The 17689-nt window shown below is 42.4% G+C and overlaps 1 protein-coding gene and 1 long non-coding RNA gene across 2 annotated transcripts in view; one reads left to right on the top strand and one right to left on the bottom strand.

The window, feature by feature from the left end:
• Positions 1-13699, bottom strand: part of LMBRD1 (LMBR1 domain containing 1) — a 100802-nt gene extending 87103 nt beyond the window's left edge. The window contains exons 1-3 of the mRNA XM_037012588.2: positions 13493-13699; positions 9324-9500; positions 2878-2938 (exon numbers count right to left, since the gene is read on the bottom strand). Of these exons, the coding sequence (XP_036868483.2) occupies positions 2878-2938; positions 9324-9500; positions 13493-13564 (310 nt within the window). The 5' untranslated portion in view covers positions 13565-13699. The remainder of the gene's footprint in view (positions 1-2877; positions 2939-9323; positions 9501-13492) is intronic.
• Positions 13700-14086: 387 nt separating this feature from the next.
• Positions 14087-16444, top strand: LOC118971380 (uncharacterized). Its single transcript, XR_005059796.2, has 2 exons — positions 14087-14335; positions 14583-16444. It is a non-coding gene; the product is annotated as an uncharacterized lncRNA (long non-coding RNA).
• The last annotated feature ends 1245 nt before the right edge of the window (positions 16445-17689 follow it).

Raw genomic sequence — 17689 nt, 5'->3', positions numbered from 1 at the left:
AGGGAGCCTCCTGAGCACAGGACCCCTATGAGCATAGGGCAAAGGAGCAGAAACAAACAGGCTTACCCTGTGATCCTTCTGCAAGCTCCAGGAGACTCTATGGCCTCTGTAGGCAGCTTCAGTGAGCTGAGGACTTAATAACCAATCAAAAGTGGGGAGTATCCAGCGGGTAGAGGCAGTGGTTAGCCTGACTCTACAACTGCCCAGAAAAAACACCCAGAGTTCCATTGATATAACAGGATCTCAAAAATGTGGTTTCCAGACCCCAGGATTAGCAGAGGTCCTCTCAGGGTATCTGAAACATGAAAATTATTTTCATAATAATATTAAGATGTTTGCCTTTCCACTAGCAGTTATGAGCCTCACCACCAAGCAGTCACCAGCAGGGGGCACTTCTATTCAGGAAGTCCCTTTTGAAGAAGTAATAATTCTATTAGATGTCCACCCTTGAGAACACATCTTTTGAATGTTCTATGTGAAGGGAAGCATACATAAAGTGTACTTGTGAGAAGCACTCGTTCTGTTTCAGTTCTGAGCTACACTAATCACTTTTTTTCAAAGAACATCATGTTTACTGGAAAGAACTGACAGACCAGCAATCATTACCCAGACTTCAATATGAGGCAAACTTTTCAAAACGCATCAAGTGAGCCCTGCCACCTCCAAGATAGTATGTGACAGTATGTGTGGCCCATGATAAAAGCTGAGCTTTCGAGAGAAAAGTAGAACTTGCTGCAAACTTCAATCCACCACCCTGAGCCTTCTTTCCAATACGTACGCTTTCCTGGTAAGAACGGTGGGGATATGAACACAATGCCGAAGTAAATCAGAATCTCTCCGGATGTAATCTACTATTCCATATTATTTAAAAGGATCCCAGGTGATTTTGAAGCCTCCTGGGGGATTCAGTGCTGCTAAGCACTCCCACAGGTAACATCCCCAAAGTCATTTATCATAAGGCAGCTCACTAAATGGTAAGCAGCTCCAAGTTTAGGAAGCGAGACCCACTCTGAGCCATTCACCAGCAAGGTGATCTCTAACAGCTCGAAATATCAATTTCTTCATCTGTAAAGTGTGGGAAATACCTCCCAAACACAACATTCATGAAAATTAAATAAAATGATGAATGTGAAAGTCCTGCACGATTCCTGGCAAGGTCAGACACTGAAAATGTGTCACTATCTTAGGAGACACTAGATGAGCTACAGAATCTCACAGAGGGGATGGTTAAAAGTAGTGTTTTGCATTATCTGGAGTCTACAGGGTCCTCAGAATCCAGGAGAAAACATGTAATAGGCAGTTAGATAATATGTGGCATTTCTGAGCAGCAGCTGGGCTTGAGGATTAATAACTAACTATCTTGGAAGCAATACAATCCTTGTAGGCTCCTAGTGGTATGTCACCATCTGAGTCAAAGTCAAAGGCCTATTAGCCACAGTTAAAACAGAGTGGACTAACTTTATGACAACAACCATTAATATTATTGAACTGTCTTAATTCCATTCACATTTGTTTCTATTCATAATTTTGCTTCTCATGCAAACTTCTTCCCTAGACCAGTGTCTCAACTATCCTATCCCAAGGTAGTTATTTCTCATTACAACCCAGAATATCAAATCCTAAGAAGGAGAGAATAGTAAGGACACACTATCTTTGGGAGGATTAAGAAAAATTCTGAAATCATTTCCCGTAGATTTAATTCTATCCATGAAACCAGCTGGAAGGGCTGTATGAATTAACATTCCAGTTTAAAGGTCTTTGTAACCTTGGTCACAATGGATTAACCCAGTAGCCTCGAGGTTCAATGGTAAAATATGGTTCATGAACCTGGGCTGCACTAAAATAAAAGTTGGCTTAACTTGTCACTTGTTCTAAAGCAAAAATACACTTTGGTGTCATACAGGAGACAAACTCCTTTCCCCAAAATTATTTTTGAAGAAGCAGTCTATATCCTTCCACTGAATTTGTATTAAAAAGGTAACATTCTGTATAATACAGCAACATTTCAAAAGTTTTAACTTAATAAGTCAAATTAATGTATTTATCAAAAATAATAAATTCTATGTTAAAATACCATAAAAATATTCCTAAAATCTACACCAAAGGGATAGAATTTCATATGTCCTACAAATTTTGGATCAGAGAGCAAAGGTTAGAGCCAAAGCAGCTAAATTAAAATCCAATGAAACCCTTGAAAAGGTTATCCCATCAACAGAAACTTCTATGTGTATGTTTTTTTCAATTTCCAATTTAGTATCCTACTGGTATCTTACTCAACACGTTGATTTATTGCTGAAAAAATGACATCATATCCTAACTCAGTACTTGTACATTTTTATAAAAGTATGAGTCTTATGTTTATTCAAAGAGAAAATATGGGACACATTTAGGTGGTTATTACAAATCTTTTATAATCCAGAATTAGGGAAAGGAGAGGAAAGGAGGGAGAAGCCAATCAACCGTGTGCCCTGGGTTAAACTGGCTCCTACAGTACCAGAAAGCTGATGATACAAGCACCGCAGAAAGTAGACTCCACTAGTGTTAACACTTCAGTGTTAACTAAAATCGAACAGATTTCTAGAAAACTGAGGTTTAAATCAAGAGCGCAAGTAGGAAGGTGGTAATGGTAACAAAGGAAGAGACTTGAGATTTCAAGTAACGTGACTGAACCTCCACAAAGAAGTGCCACCAAGTGAACCTTTAGGCAGCAAAGTAAGTTAAGAAGATGCAGGACTGTGAGAACGAAGCCTCTATCACCTACTCCTGATGTTGAAACGGTGATCTTAAATGCAGTATCAAAATTAAAAGTTTATATGTAGCTAAATTCTACATTTTGGTTAGCAACCCAGATAGGAAATAAAACAGAAAAATACTTACTATAATAACCATATAATACAGTGTCCTCAATCTGTCTGCTGACATTAGCATTAGCCCAGTCCTAGGATAAAAAGGAAAAACAAGAGTAATATTAACGAAACACCGATTTGCTTAACAATTTATTAAGTTTTAATATAACTGAATATCACCTAAATATATCATTAACTAAAACAGGTATGGTCTGTGCCTTCAAGAAGAGACAGGTAAGCAAACAGACAAATTTCAATAGGAAAATGTGGAGACATGATGACAACATAGGTCTAGGGAAGCCCTTACGCAGGACGCACCTGACTCACACTGAAGAGCAGGGGTGGCTCCCAAACAACTCCAAACTGAGTTCTGAAGGAGAAGAGAGAGTTCTCAGAGGGAAGGAGGGAAAAACAGTAAATAAGAAAGGAACGTACATGAAGAATTTGAAAAAACTGCAAGAATATAAATATAGATGCACTAGAGCTTTGGAAAGGGAAAGGGACAGCAAGTGGAGGGGACAGACACAGCTTTGAGGGACTTGTGAGTCATGGTATTTGACGGTCCTGTAAGGGCAATGGAAAAATAATGATGAATTTCTATGCAGAAAGCAATAAACCGACTTTTTTAGAAAGAAGATCTAAGAAGATAACTCCTATGCATTTATTCTGCATAAGTGTTCTTTTGTTATTAAACTTGGTAATATAACTAGAAAATATAATTCAAATTAATCTTCTCAAATAAAAAACAAATCTGTACATAAATGATTCAAAACTTCTTCTTGCCCCATAAGAATGGAGAACAAAAGGAGGTAGAGGTACCCCTGCTGAAGCACCCACTCTTGGGAAAGCTCACCTATTTGCAGAACGTCAGGTATGTAAGGACCTGTGTATTTGCTGACCTTTACCCTTCTAAATTCCAGCCTGTGCCAAGTAATGTCCACTGATTTTTCTCCCAAGAACCCTCTAGCCAAAAACATTCACTGTAGCATTGTTTAAAATACTAAAAAACAATAACAACAAAAACTGGAGACAACCTAAATGTCCAAGGAAAAATGGTACAATGTATTATTGTACACTCATAACATGGAATGCCATGCAGACAGTAAAAACAATAAAATCTCTATAAACTTCATATACAGATAGCCACGAAGTTTCTGAGTAAGGGGAAACAGAACAACTTGCAATCATTTTAACATGTGCAGTCTTTATCTAAGAAATGTAATGAAAAAACACCCATACATACACAGAAAAATGAAAAGAAAAATGTAAACAATGCTTACCACAAGGGGGGGGAGAGCCCTGGGGAGAATTCCATGCAATGACTGGAAATTTTTTCATCAATGATTAAAGTATCTAAGTGAAACTGCATAATCTAACCTTCAGCTCCTAATAGTTGTGTTTCTTTAGTAATTTCTGCATTAAAACAGAAATTTAAAAAGATTTTTGAAAGTGGATAATTATACATTTCTCTATGAAAGCTCCCTACCACCTGCCACAACAACCCCATGAGGTGGCACATTGAGAATCACTTAAAAATTATACTTTAAAAATGAAACATGATCCTAACCTCAGAAAAAAAAAAGTTAAAAGTACAAAGTATGCAGGTAACTTAAAGCCAAAGATTCACTTAAATGTAGTACTTTTTACCCCACAAGGTTCTTTTGTTTAACCAAATTTGTGGCAATAAGAGATTATTGCTGTTACTATTTTAAAGCTACAAATATGTGTAAAATATACAACATCACTCACGTACTATTAGTGTATTTGGCTTTTATACACTGTTTTCCCTCCAAGGTACTGTCAGAAAAGCTTAGTTTATGAAAACTTCCCTCTTTTACATTGTGAGAACCACTATGCCCGTGACACGTTTTATGAACTGTTGCCTCCCAAAGTAGAGACCAAAAGGAACTTCAGAATCATTTAAGACCCAAGGAAACATGAGATAATCAAGAACTAATACTAGAGAATATTAAAGAACATTTCAGAAGAAGGAAAAGGACAAAAATTCTACAGAACAAAGACGTGGTGGGCTGCATATGTGAAGTTCCCTTTCCCAGTCCTCAACATGACCTTTTGAAACACTCGCTCAACTCAAAACTACCTGACTCTCCTCAATTTTACCTGATAACCTCACCTCAGAGCAATGTTTTCTCACTCAGAGCCAGTTTTGTCCCCCACAGGATGTCTGGCAAGTCTGGAGACCTGAGAGGTCAGCGGAGTAGCACTTAGTGGGTACAGGTAAACATCTGCTAAACACTGTCAATAAAAGGACAACCCCCCGCAACAAAGAACCAACCAAAAAATGTCAATGGTTGAGAAACACTGACTTAGAGGTCTCTGAGTAACTTCAAGCCGTAAGACAGCAGCTCGCTCAACTTACCACCAAATCTAAACCTGCTTCCATCTGTATTCAAATTCTAGGCCTTCAGGCAGGTGCACATACTACTCTTTATGGCCAGTACTTCCCCTTTGAGACCGCCCAACCCTTATGCGTTCTCAAAGACACTGTACTTGCAATGATATTTCAATCCCTTCAAAAATTTCTCCCATTGTATTGAATCCTAATTAAACGAACTCTAGTAACTTCCATTAAACAACCATCACTACAAATAAAAAACTTCCCTTGAACCCACTTTTTAATTACCCCAGAGAACAAAACTTCTGAAAAGCTATCCGCATTCCCCTTTACTAATTCATTACATCCCTTCCACATTTAACCACCCGAACCGGACCCCGCATGAAATTACCCCCATTCTCTGGTCACCTCTGCCCAAAGCCCAGTTACTTCTCTGTCCCTCTCACTACGCCCCTCAATGATTTCCCCTCGCTTCCCTCTTCTGTTTTTCTCCTCACCTCTCCAGTTGCAGCCTCTGCCCTTCAGCTGGCCTCTACCAAATGGAATCCTCCAATCCATGACCCAATGCCAAACCTCCTAACCGCTCGGTCTCCCCAGCTGCTACTCAGTCCACGGCTGATAAGATGCATATGCTGGTGACTTCCAGGCACTTCTCGCCAATCCTGAGCTCTCCCTGAGCTTCAACTCCCTACCTGACACCTCCATTTGTATATATGATAGGCAATTTCAAGGTAGCTTGTCCAAAGTACAGCTCTTTTACACTGACTGAAAAGACATAAGCAATCTGGCCCCCACCTATCTCTTGATCTCAGCTAGTAACAAAGCACAACCCCCAAAATTACACTTCAGCTAAACAGGCCAAACTCATCCCTGCTACAGGCCACCGAATCTGCTGCTCTTTCTCCCTAAAGCTCTCCCTCTGGCTCTTCAACGGACTGGCTACTATGCAGGAAGGTCTCACCTCAAGAAACCTCAGCAGCCTGGCCTACTTCAGCAATGTGGCCTTCCTATTCCCCTATCTGAATTATCCACAACTTGATTAGACTTCCATATCAATTTGTTGTATTTCCTCATTGAACGTATCACTCAGAAGTCAGCTTGTTTTTGTTCACTGTAGGTCTGGTCTTACAGAATGTAAGTTCCATGAGAAAAGCAACCTAATTTGTTTTGATCACAAATCTCCAGCACACGTCAGGTGCATATTATGTGCTTAATAAATTGTCAGTGAATAAATGTGTTTAAGGTGCAATGAAAAATGATATATAATTACCACCATTTGAGAGTAGGAATGAGGCATTAATAGACAGTTTAAACCAGGCATCTAATAACAACAGGCCATGAGGAGATTAATCACTGCATTGAGAGGGAGTAAGATATGAACTTTTCAGCTACTAACACACTAAATGTTTTGATGATATTATCTTAACCACTATTTTTTTTAATTTTTACATGTATATAAAATAAAAATATTTGTTCATGTTAGCATCAATTCCTGATTTGTTTTGATTGGTACATTTTGTGAATATCATTCTCCAAAGTTACAGGTCAAGTATATAATACACCTTATAGATGTTTAAAAAAAAAGCTAATTATTTCACAAAAACCTAAAAACAAATCACCTGGCTAACATTATTTATAAGGCCAAGCACAGAAAAAAAAGGTCATGGAAAACAACTCAGGCATTGTTACAACATGGCCCTGATAAGGAGGCAGGAAAAGCTAGGAAGGTAACCAAGACAAGCAAGCAGAGAGCTGACTACCCGTTCAGGGAAAAGCCTGGCCAGTCTCTGCTCCTAAACCAAATGTTTGCAATCATTGACTTCTGAGTTTCCAAATAATTATACCTTTTAAGCAAGTCCCTAATCAGTTTAGAGGCTTCAAAATACTTGAGGTGGAAATGAAGAAAGTTAGAGAATACATACATTGTTTAGGAATAAGAAATGCACATTGTGAGGAATCAAAACACAACATAATTCATCACGGAAAACAATGTCAACTTGTACATTTCTCCTAACTAATAAGGGTGAGACAGAGTAAAGCCACTGTGACATAATTTTATTCTAATATGGCTAAATTTACAATGTGGCCCAAAGTCTGAAGAATTAATTCTTAAATACTTGTGCTTTCCATTCACTAAGTACCTCAAGACTTCATTGGTAACTTTTTGGAGAAAATCCTTTCTCCAGTTTATTGGGGAAAAGCCTTTTATTAAGTTTTTTCAGTTCTACTCTTGACCATTAGCATAGGGCAGCTTCAGAGAAAAAGTTGAATTTCACTAGTTACCTCAACCCCCCCCCCAAAAAAAGAGGAAGAAAGAAAAGGAAACAAAGAATGTTTCAAGATATCAGGTAAAAAAGTACAAAGTATTGAGGGCAAAAACCAATACATTTAAGCTCTGAGGTGACTAAACCAGAACTACATAGAGACAATGAAGTAAATGAAAAGCAGGAAAAAAAGAGAAAGTACAATTACTGAATAACCTAATAATAAATGAAAAAAGTTTGGGGAAAAAAATTAAGATGCAATTTTTCCCTCCTAATTACTGGTTCCAGATTTAGATTTAACAAATATTAAATAAGTGCATTAACTATAGTTATGCACTTTCTTCTCTTAGAGGACATTTAATAAAACAAGTGCCCTAAGTTGTTAGACTTTTGCTTCTTCAGGTGGGTGAATTCTTCAAGTCTTGCTCAAACAAGTAGAACACATCTCACAGGTTAAAAAAACAAAAACAAAACACTAGTACCCAGAAAATGACTACTAATTTAAGCATGGACACAGAAAAACTGTATAATCTAAGAGCAAGTTCATAATTTCATGAAAATATTTTAGAAATTTTAAGATGAAAAAATTCCCACAAAATCTATACAATTCTATATTTAAAACTAAAAAACTCCCATTCAAATAGTAAATACTCAAGGGATAATACTTCTTCTATATCTATCTATCTATCCCTGTATCTACACAGCACCCACTGAGAAAACACACATACACACAAACAATGTAGTGAACAAGAGCTCTGGAGCCAGACTGCAGAGCTTCAAATCCTGGCTCAGCAATTACCAGCTGTGTGACCTTAGATAGGTTACTTCACCTCTCTGGACCTTGGTTTTTTTACCCATAAGAAGAAGAATACTATGTATCTGATGGGGTTGTTTGGGAGATTAAAGAGTTAATATATGTAAACCATGTAGGACAGGGTCTGACATGTAATACATATTCGGTAGATGTTAGTGCTTTCACACAGCATTTAGCACATATTAGGTGCTCAATTACTATTTGTTAAATAAATGGCTAACCTATGGAAAATAACTGTAGTTTTCACAACAGTCTGATTATATCTAAAACCTAACTACAAAAACATTTTCAAACATTTGGCCCAATTCAGGAGCTTATTTGGAAGCATGCATTACTGAAATAATTAATATATCACCGAAATATTGAAGTACCTACTGTGTGCTAAACACTAGGGATACAACAAACAAGACACAGTTCTTGCCTCACAGAAGCTAAGCTAGTAAGGAACTTACAAGCAACCTGCATGACTGAAAGGGAACTCAGATCTTTCAATCCAGCAGCCCTCATTTTAAAAATGAGGGATCTGAAGTGCAGGCAAGTTAACTGATTTGCCCAAAGATACAACCTAGATGGTTAAGGGTCAAGACTACAACTTTAAGTTTTATAATTCCCAGTTTAGGGACTGTCTCACTATGCCATACAGACTCAAAGTATTCAATATGAAATAGATTGAGCTCCTGATCCGATACTAACAAAGCCCTTCTAAATTACTTATTTACTGCATTAATGCAAATCAAATCAAACTTCACGAGAGCTATGAGAGGCACAAAAATAAAACCCATTATGATTACTTACTACATTTTCAAATTAACAAAAGGCATTCTTCACATTTGAAGGGTTGTAGGATCAACAGTTCTTATGCTAGCTAATGGCCTGTTCTAGTCTTCCATGTCACTTGTCACACCATCTGTCTCTATGCTGCATTTCCACTCTCATTTATCCCACGGACACCAACAAAGCATAATACATAAACTGCTAAACTTAAAACACGTAATTGCCAAGACTTTGCAAGGAAAAAAATCACGTAGTATGATAATAATTACCTTAAATGTACCATTTTGATTTTTCATGTAAGAAACCAAAAATATATCCACTGGTAGAAGTGCTGATGTGATGAGTGCAATCGCCAGAGAAAAAATTGCTGTTATGGTGGAGACGACTTCACTTTCCCGCTGACTTTGGTATTTACGAACATATATCCAGCAGAATGCCAAAATAGCCTGAAACAGAACACAAAGACACACTTTGTTATTGCCCTGTGCTTTTAGTACGTGTCTGAAAGTTTCCAGTGGGAAATTCTGTCAAGTAAACTTTTTCTAGATGTGTAAGAAAGGTCCTCTCTATCCCTTATAACCTTAGACAAAACTTATCATTTTCAAAGCATGTTTCATGAATGCCATACAGTATCACTTAGGTGCAAAGATACAAAAAAAATTTATCAGTAACAGTTACATATCTCCTCACTGAACACAGTGAGCACAGCAACTATTAACGGATTCACACCACGCCACAGTCATAGTTAGTGACACCTCCAAAGAGATGCCCCCAAGCCTTGTTGGAAAGGGCCATATCTGGGGTTAACTAATCCCTGGGCTGCTAAACTTAGAAGCATTGACTCATGAATTACTGTTTCTTACCTATAAAGGCAACCGAACCTGATGAGCTTCCCAACCTGTTGGAGACCTCAAACTAAAGATCTCCAGACCACCCAGGACCAACTAGACAAGAAGCAAAGGCACCTGACATAGACAACTTTCCCAAGTGTTGGAGCAAGGCCTATATAACCTCACAACAGACTCTTCCTAATGCCTAATGTTCATGGAGTATTTAGAATAATCCTTATAGCAGACATTTTAGCACTCTTTAATCCTATTTGTACCCAGCAATTTTAACTACCTGAGTTTGTTTAATTGGTTTCAAACAAGAAAAACTTTCTGATCCTACTTATGGTTACCCAGGTTAGAGGGACTAAATGGCAGGGACACTGTAATTCCAACATCCAAGCCACAGCAAGCTCTGTTAATCTTTCTGACCGTTGGGATATGTCATTCTCAGCCCTCTACTGGCTATAAGAGATCGGGAGACCCTTAATCATACCCATTTATTATTTCACGTTGGACGTTTGACTGCTTGTGGGCAGCTGGGGAGTACCAGGACAATGCCTCCTGGAGTATGTAACTTGTCCTTTTCTGTCCTTAAATTCATTACTACAGACCATACAAAAACTAATCATAGAAAAAAAAGCCTTCCGTTATAGAGGATTATCCAGATGATGACGTCTCTGAATATGAAGCCCAATATGAATGGGCTTTGTCAAGGCTGTCATCTCTCAGAATTGCCAGGCCCACTGCCCCAGCTAGCAGGGCCCAGAGCAAATCTTTGGACACTTCTACTCCCATTATCCTTGATATCTTTACACACTTTCTGCCCAAGGTGGAGTCTGTGCTATCACTAACACTTCTTGCCATATTGGATAAATACTTTCCCAATAGGTAGAATTACAAATTGTTAAGATTTCAAGAGAGTCCCTAAATCTCTCAATGGAATTTCATCTTCCAAAACCTTTGGCTGTTTAGATTTCAGATTCCCAAATATTTTCAGTTGAACGTCTGGATGTGGGACCATTCTGAGTTCTAGGTTACAGATCTCCTTATTCATTCCAGGACATAAGGTGTTTCTGTTTACATTTCCCCCTTTTGACTGGGATCTTCCCTTAGAAAGCAATGATGATCAACTATTTAGGCTGAGTTGTCAGGAATATTTGGTCCCTTACTCGTCACTGCTCAACTTGTTATTTATTCATCATTACCAAATGTCTTACTTCCTCTGTCAAAACCCAGATAATAGTTGCTCAAAACTAGAGGTGATTAAATTTTCCCTCCGGAAAGTCAACTTCCTTCAACTGAGTTCCTGATTAACAACTCTGGGTAGCGACAATGCCTAAGGCCCACTTCCCCAGCACCTCCTTGTTGCTCAGAGTGGCCACTGCCCCTCTCACTATGACCCCTACTCAGAAACACCTCTTTTCCCTGCACATGGGACATGACATACAGCAACAAGGGACCAAATATTCCTGACAACTCAGCCTAAATAGTTGATCATCATTGTTTTCTAAGGGAAGATCCCAATCAAAAGGGGGAAATGTAAACAGAAACACCTGAAATGGAGCCTTGACTGTCAAGGGGCCCTACAGTGCAGCTGGAGGGCCATTGGGAAAGTTGGTCTCATACCTCGACAAAACACGAACTTTGGACCCCACCAACTTCAAGTGCCTACAGCCTGTTGCAGTTTTCAGAAAGAGGCTTATTGTGCTGAACTCTAGTCTAGCAACTAACCTAAGAATCTATCCTGTATGGACCAAGGTTAGTTATTTTTGTCTTGAATCAATCATACTTCTTTCAGAACAACTTATGTAAGCCTGCAGTTTTTGCCTTTATAATCTCTGTCTTTCTCTACCCACCTCAGAGCAAATTTCAGGTCCCTTCGAAGTCTATGTCTCCCGGATTTGAATTCCTAAGGACCTCAAATAAACATCTGGTCTGCTTTGCGGCCTCAGTTCTTTCTTGCTTGGCACTCTATATGAGCTCTAAGGCAAAAGCTTTGTTTTGTCTTTTTACTCTTTTTCAACAGATTCAACAGTTACCTCCCGGGTATCCTAGTTCAGGAGACTGAACTGAACTAATAATGCCAACCTAACTAGTTTCACAACTTCTAAATTCTACTACAATCAAAATATAACAGTTCCATAACCAAAGGAAATCCCCTTTTGTAGTTAACCCCTCTCTCAACTCTCCAGCCCTTGATAATCAGTTATCTGTCCTTATAACTTCCACTTTTTCTAGAATGTCATAATATACTATTACATAGTATATGGTATGGTATTTTTAATCTGGCTTCTTTCACTTAGTATAATGCATTTGAAATCCATCCAAGTTGTTTACATGTAATTCCTTCATACTGCTAACATTTCAATTGGTGTCAGATGGTAGGAAAATACAGTGAGAAGAGAATGTAGACTTTGGAAAGTAGATGTTGAAGAAAAAAGGAAAAGGGGGAAATAAAGCCCTCGGTTCAAATTCTAGCTTCACTATTTACTAATTTATCGTTGTTTTGGGAAATCATTTTTCACAAAATGTTATATATGCAAATATTTTAATTGGGTCTGCTTTTAAATGAATTCACAAATATTTAACACATTCCTCAAATTATCTGGAATTATTCTGAGGTCTTACCTTTCTGTGTTTAGCAATACCTGACACAAAGTGTTCGACACATTTTTGTTGGATTTCAAGATCTGCACTTTTACAAAGCTCAGAGGGACAGGTGTCGCTGCACAGGAACGTCTGCCGACAGCCAGCAGACAAGCAGGAAAAGGGTAACCCAAACCAAACAGTTAAGCCAAAGGCTCCCGAATTTTTGGGGCTCGGTATCCCTTTAGTTTTAAAACTGAGAACCCCAAAGAGCTTTTTGTTTATGTGGGTTAAGTGAACCAATGTTTCATCCATAAAAAATTGGGAGTAAGAATATTTCTTTATAGCAGATTATAAGGATTAAATGAGACGTAAAGAGTTGAGCAGTGCCTGGCCCAAGTTCACTGCTTGGAGGAGGCAGAACATGCACCCTGGATACTGGCGTGAGTAGCAAGGGCTACAGTTTGGCCCTACGCAGGTTTCTACACTGGTCAAGAGAGACTGGAGTGCGCGAGACCTTCAAGTCAGAACGGACAGCTCACATCATCGAGGCAGAATCCCACAGTGGGTGGAAACGGCGGGAGACGCCAAAACCCCGAGGGTAGGGGGCAGGGCAGGAGACGTGCGGAGAGCAGAGGCCCCCCTCCCAGTCAACGACGCCCGCGCCCACCGAGCTCGCGAAGACCGGGCGCTGCGGCCCCCACCGGGCGCCCCGCCTCCGGCACCGAGCCCGCCAGGCCCTGCTCAGGCCGAGGGCCTCCTCGGCACGCAGCTCACCCGCCCCGGGGCCCAGGCCTTGAGGGCGAGCGTTTCAGAAGTGGAAGCCTGCGTTTTACTTGTCACCGAGGAAAAGACAGCGACAGCGGCCGCTCCGCGGCGCCCCACGCAGAGGGCCCCCCCCAAGCCCAGCTCCCGGCGGGGCGGGGCGCCGAGGGTCTCCCGGGCTCGGAGAGGCCAGCCGCGGGGCCCCTCCCTCTCTCCCGCCGGCGCGAACACCGGGCCGCGCCGGGCGCCGCCCCTACCAGCAGCGAGAGGCCGAATATGCACCAGCCGATCACCAGCTCCGCGGAAGCCGCGCCGGCCGCCGCCGCCATCTTCGCTTCCGGCCCGAGCGGCCTCCGGCGCCGGGCGCGGGGTAGGGGAGGGGAGCGGGGAGACTGCGAGGGACGCGGCGCCCGCGCACCCTAAAGGTTAAAGGGGCAGCGGGGAGGGGGCGGAGCACGTGGTTGCCAAGGAGACGCGGCCCTCGAGCGTCCCCTGGCGCCGAGCCGGGAGCGGGCAGGGCGGCGGGAGGGGCCCGGGGGCGGGGCGCCCTGGACGCCGTGACGTCGCCCCGCTGCCCCGGGCGCGGGCAGGGCGGTGGGAGAGGCTCAGGGGCGGGGCGCCCAGGGCGCCGTGACGTCACCCCGCTGCCCCGAGTGCGGGCAGAGCGGCGTGGGGAGCGGCTCAGGGGCGGGGCGCCCGGCGGGTCCGCACGCGTGTTGCCTGAAGGCACCTCAACGCGGCGGAGTGTTTGAGTCGGCCGACGGCGAAGCACCGCGAGAGCCGGGCAGCTCCGCCAGCCCCGAAGTGGCCTGTATCTGCAGATCCGAGTCAGCTTTAGGGGTTTCTCCCTCCCGGGAAGGAAGTTTGCCCCTAGTGCCCACAGCAGGGTGGGCCACGCCGTAAGCAGAGCTCCTCACCGGTTGCGGCAACGACAGAAGAAAAAGTATACCAGCTGCCCAAATGACTATCTAAATTGCTGGTATTGGGGCCCAGGCTGAAAAACTGCTGGGCTGGACCCTGCCTTCTCACGTGATGTTACGACCTTTCTGCTTGGATCTGTGCATGTCTGCGAATTTCCATTATGGCTTTATACTCCAAAGGTATTTGAATCTGTGAAAATATTCATAGTGAAATTCAGGTTGTCATTTACTTACATGTGAACAAAACACATACTGCCATAGGCCAATAGTGAAACAGAAGGAAATAGCTCCTGGGATAGCTTGCCTGGGTACCCTGCAGTGGGGGTGCATATTTAACCACTGAATTAAACAAATATAACTTGTAATAGAATCAAAACACAACTTTATGAACTAATTTCGCTGTTTCTTTACAATGTCCCCTACCTAGGACCTACTTCAAGCTTCTGGCCTGCAGTGTCGGGGGGAGTGGATTCCCTGTCCGGACAGTGAGAGAAGAAGAGAAAAGAGAAGACAGTGTTAATGTGAATTGGTACCACTGTAAGCTGGCTTCGTGCTCTCTGGACCTGCAAAGGTTTTAATATGATTCTCCTGGCGGGCATTCACTTGTCTGGAGTCCTCTTTCCTACAGTTTCCTTGAAGTGAATAGAAGCATCTCTATTCCAGGTAGTCACTTAAAATTCCTTTGCCAGGGCATGCTGTGGTACACACTGGCCTCTTGCTGCTAAGGTCCCTAATCCTCCCCTAGGGTCTCACTTAGCTTGGAGGAGAGGTCTGAGACAACCCCAGGCCAGGTTTCCCCTGTCCCCCGCAAGCCCAAATCCTCTCTATAGGAAATGATCATGCATACCTCTCACCAGCAACCTTTGGGAGCACAGGCCAATCCCAGTGTAGCTTCACTCTTCCTGCTTCTACCATCAAAGCAGTCAGCCCCGCTTCGATGTCCTGGAGGAAGTCAGCCTGCACTACCATAGTCTGCTGTAGCACTCCTAGGCCTGCCAGATCTCTGTCTCTCAGTTACAGGGACAGTATTCCAAGTTCTCCAAGTAGCATCCTTGAGGCTTCCCTTACTAGGCTAAGGGCTGGATGGTAACATTCCAGCCCAACCTTCCCCTTCCACATATGCCATTCCTTGGGGTTAGAGGTGGAGAGCCACAGACCAGCAAATTCTCAGGAAAGTAATCTGTTTAATTAGTCTCTCCATTCCAATCCATTTATTGATATTTTATGTCTGAGGGGTCCAAGAATTATAAAATAAATCATTTCACAGCCCTTTTTAATTCTACAGAAAGAGGAGAATTCAGTTAGAAGGGAGACAAAGAAGGAAGGAACATAATCTTTCCTGCCAGTTCACTTTCCAGTGTGAGAAAGTGAGCTTCTACCAAGACTGGACTGAACCTTTTTAATATCTGATGTAACCTTCATCGAGTCAAACCCATTTGGTAAACTGGTTTAACCTTTCTGCTGACTGAACACATAAGTAGTGCAATACTATTATGCAGTTGCTTGATTTTCACACTGGAAAAGCCTTACAAGTCTGTATTGCTGGCAAGTGGGGCTACGTACGAGTAGTGGTTTGAATCAGAAAATTGGGACAGAAGGGTCTAGACAGGGGTACTCTCTCCATCTCTCCCTTCTTCAGCCTAGTGAGGAACTACGATTCATCTAACATACACACCTGACCAGCAAGAACTGAATACCTCCTGAAAATCTGAGAAGCCTTTAATTACAGACCACAGTTCTTTAAAAATAATCATCTTTATCAGTTGTTTATGATTATAAAAGGAATACATGCTTATTTATAAAATTTTCAAACATGAATAAATGGAAACCGAAAAGGTTCTAATGAATTGACACGATCCTCTTTACCCCAAGATACTTGCCTTGAAGAGCTTCTGAGTTTCTGTGTAGATATTCTAATGTGTACTGTGAGGATGTAGAAAACCAAAAAGATAGTCCTTCCCTACTCCCTTGGTGCTATAGAATGAATATTTGTGCCCCCTCACCAAATTCATCTGTAAATCCCAAAGCCCCAAGTAATGGTGTTTGGAGGTAGGGTCTTTGGGAGGGAGGTACTTAGGTCATTAAGGTAGAGCCCTCATGAATGGTTAGTGCCCTTATGGAAAAGACCCCAGAAAGTCCCCTCGCCCCTTCTGCCATGTGGAATTGCAGTGAGAAGATCACCGTCTATGAACCAGGAAGCCGGCCCTACCCAGACAGCTGATCTGTTCGCCCCTTCATCTTCCCAGCCTCTAGAACCATGAGAAATAAATTTCTGCTGTTTATAAACCACCCAGTGTATGGTATTTCTGTTACAGCAGCCCAAACAGGTTAAGACCCGATGAGTCACTGTAGAATGCCCTTGCCCCACCCCCAACTGAACGACCCATAAGAAGGTACCAGGATTTCTTTCACATTTTAAGTTCAAAGAAATGGCCATATACAGCCCATCATTCTTGAGGGGTTTAATAAGAGGAGATTCTGCAGAAAACCTATAAAAATCTGGACCCCTTGGGCTATGTTGAGGTCTAGAGACCTTTAGAGGAAAGCTAAATTTATAAGGGAAAATATCCTCCCCTCATTCCTCTGTCCTTCAGCCGTTGCAGAGTTCTCTTCCCCTGAAGTCAGTGGGAGGAAGACGCACAGGACCATCTCCCTAAGGCTGGAGGGTGCGGCCTGAATGTTGGGAAGGCCCAGCACCCTGCTGTAAGTGCTGAGGGTGGCATAAAGACCAGTGCTGAGGACTATCTTGGCACAGAAAGGGTGTGGATTGGCAACTCCCGTCCTCCTCACCTCCGCACCCCAACAACACCCCCTTAAACGCACATGGCAGGCTTTGGTAGGCTGCCCCTGTATATCGCCCTGTGTGGGGAGGGCTGAGGAGAGATGCAGCCACTGCTACTGGAAGAAGCCTTCCTGAGAGTCCCCTTTATCGAGAGCAAGAGCACACAGGCCGCAGAAAGCTGGGAGCAGCCCAGGTGGGCCAGCCAGGCAGGACAGAGGGACAGGCGACCTTGACACCAAAACTGGACGAACAAAGAACAAAAAAGGAAAACTAATGAAGACAGGTGCCAAAACTCTCAAGACAGGAGTTCATGAGGCAAAGATGCTCTTTCCCCCCATCCCTCTGATGCTCAAGAGGTTCCCCTCTGAGCTGGGGAATTGGGGATGGGTTTGGGAAGCAGGTGGCATGAGAACGGTTTCTTACTCCCTTTGTGAGGTGCTTTTGGAAAACCAAAGCTGGGATTGTGATCAAGTGACACGTATAAATTATCTTATATAGGAATCTGTCGAAAGAACAAAAAATCAAAAGTTTTAATTAAGAGGGAAGAACAGGCTGGAAGTAAAATCTATCAATGAGACACAAAGGAGGTAACAGGTAAAGAAAGGAAATAGGACGAAGGGCCTGACTAGGGCTAGGGTAGGAGGGCGGGTGAGTTAGGGACACATAGGGGTCAGGGCCTGGTGCAGGGATCAACGATCTAATGACTTCAGAACTTAGTCCTGGAAACTGAGCCAAACTAACCCCACAATGGG

This window comes from Manis javanica, chromosome 16 (assembly GCF_040802235.1).
Source record: "Manis javanica isolate MJ-LG chromosome 16, MJ_LKY, whole genome shotgun sequence".
NCBI classification, from domain to species: domain Eukaryota; kingdom Metazoa; phylum Chordata; class Mammalia; order Pholidota; family Manidae; genus Manis; species Manis javanica.
Note: the sequence above shows the minus strand (reverse complement) of the source record. Positions and strands in the feature narration are given on the sequence as shown.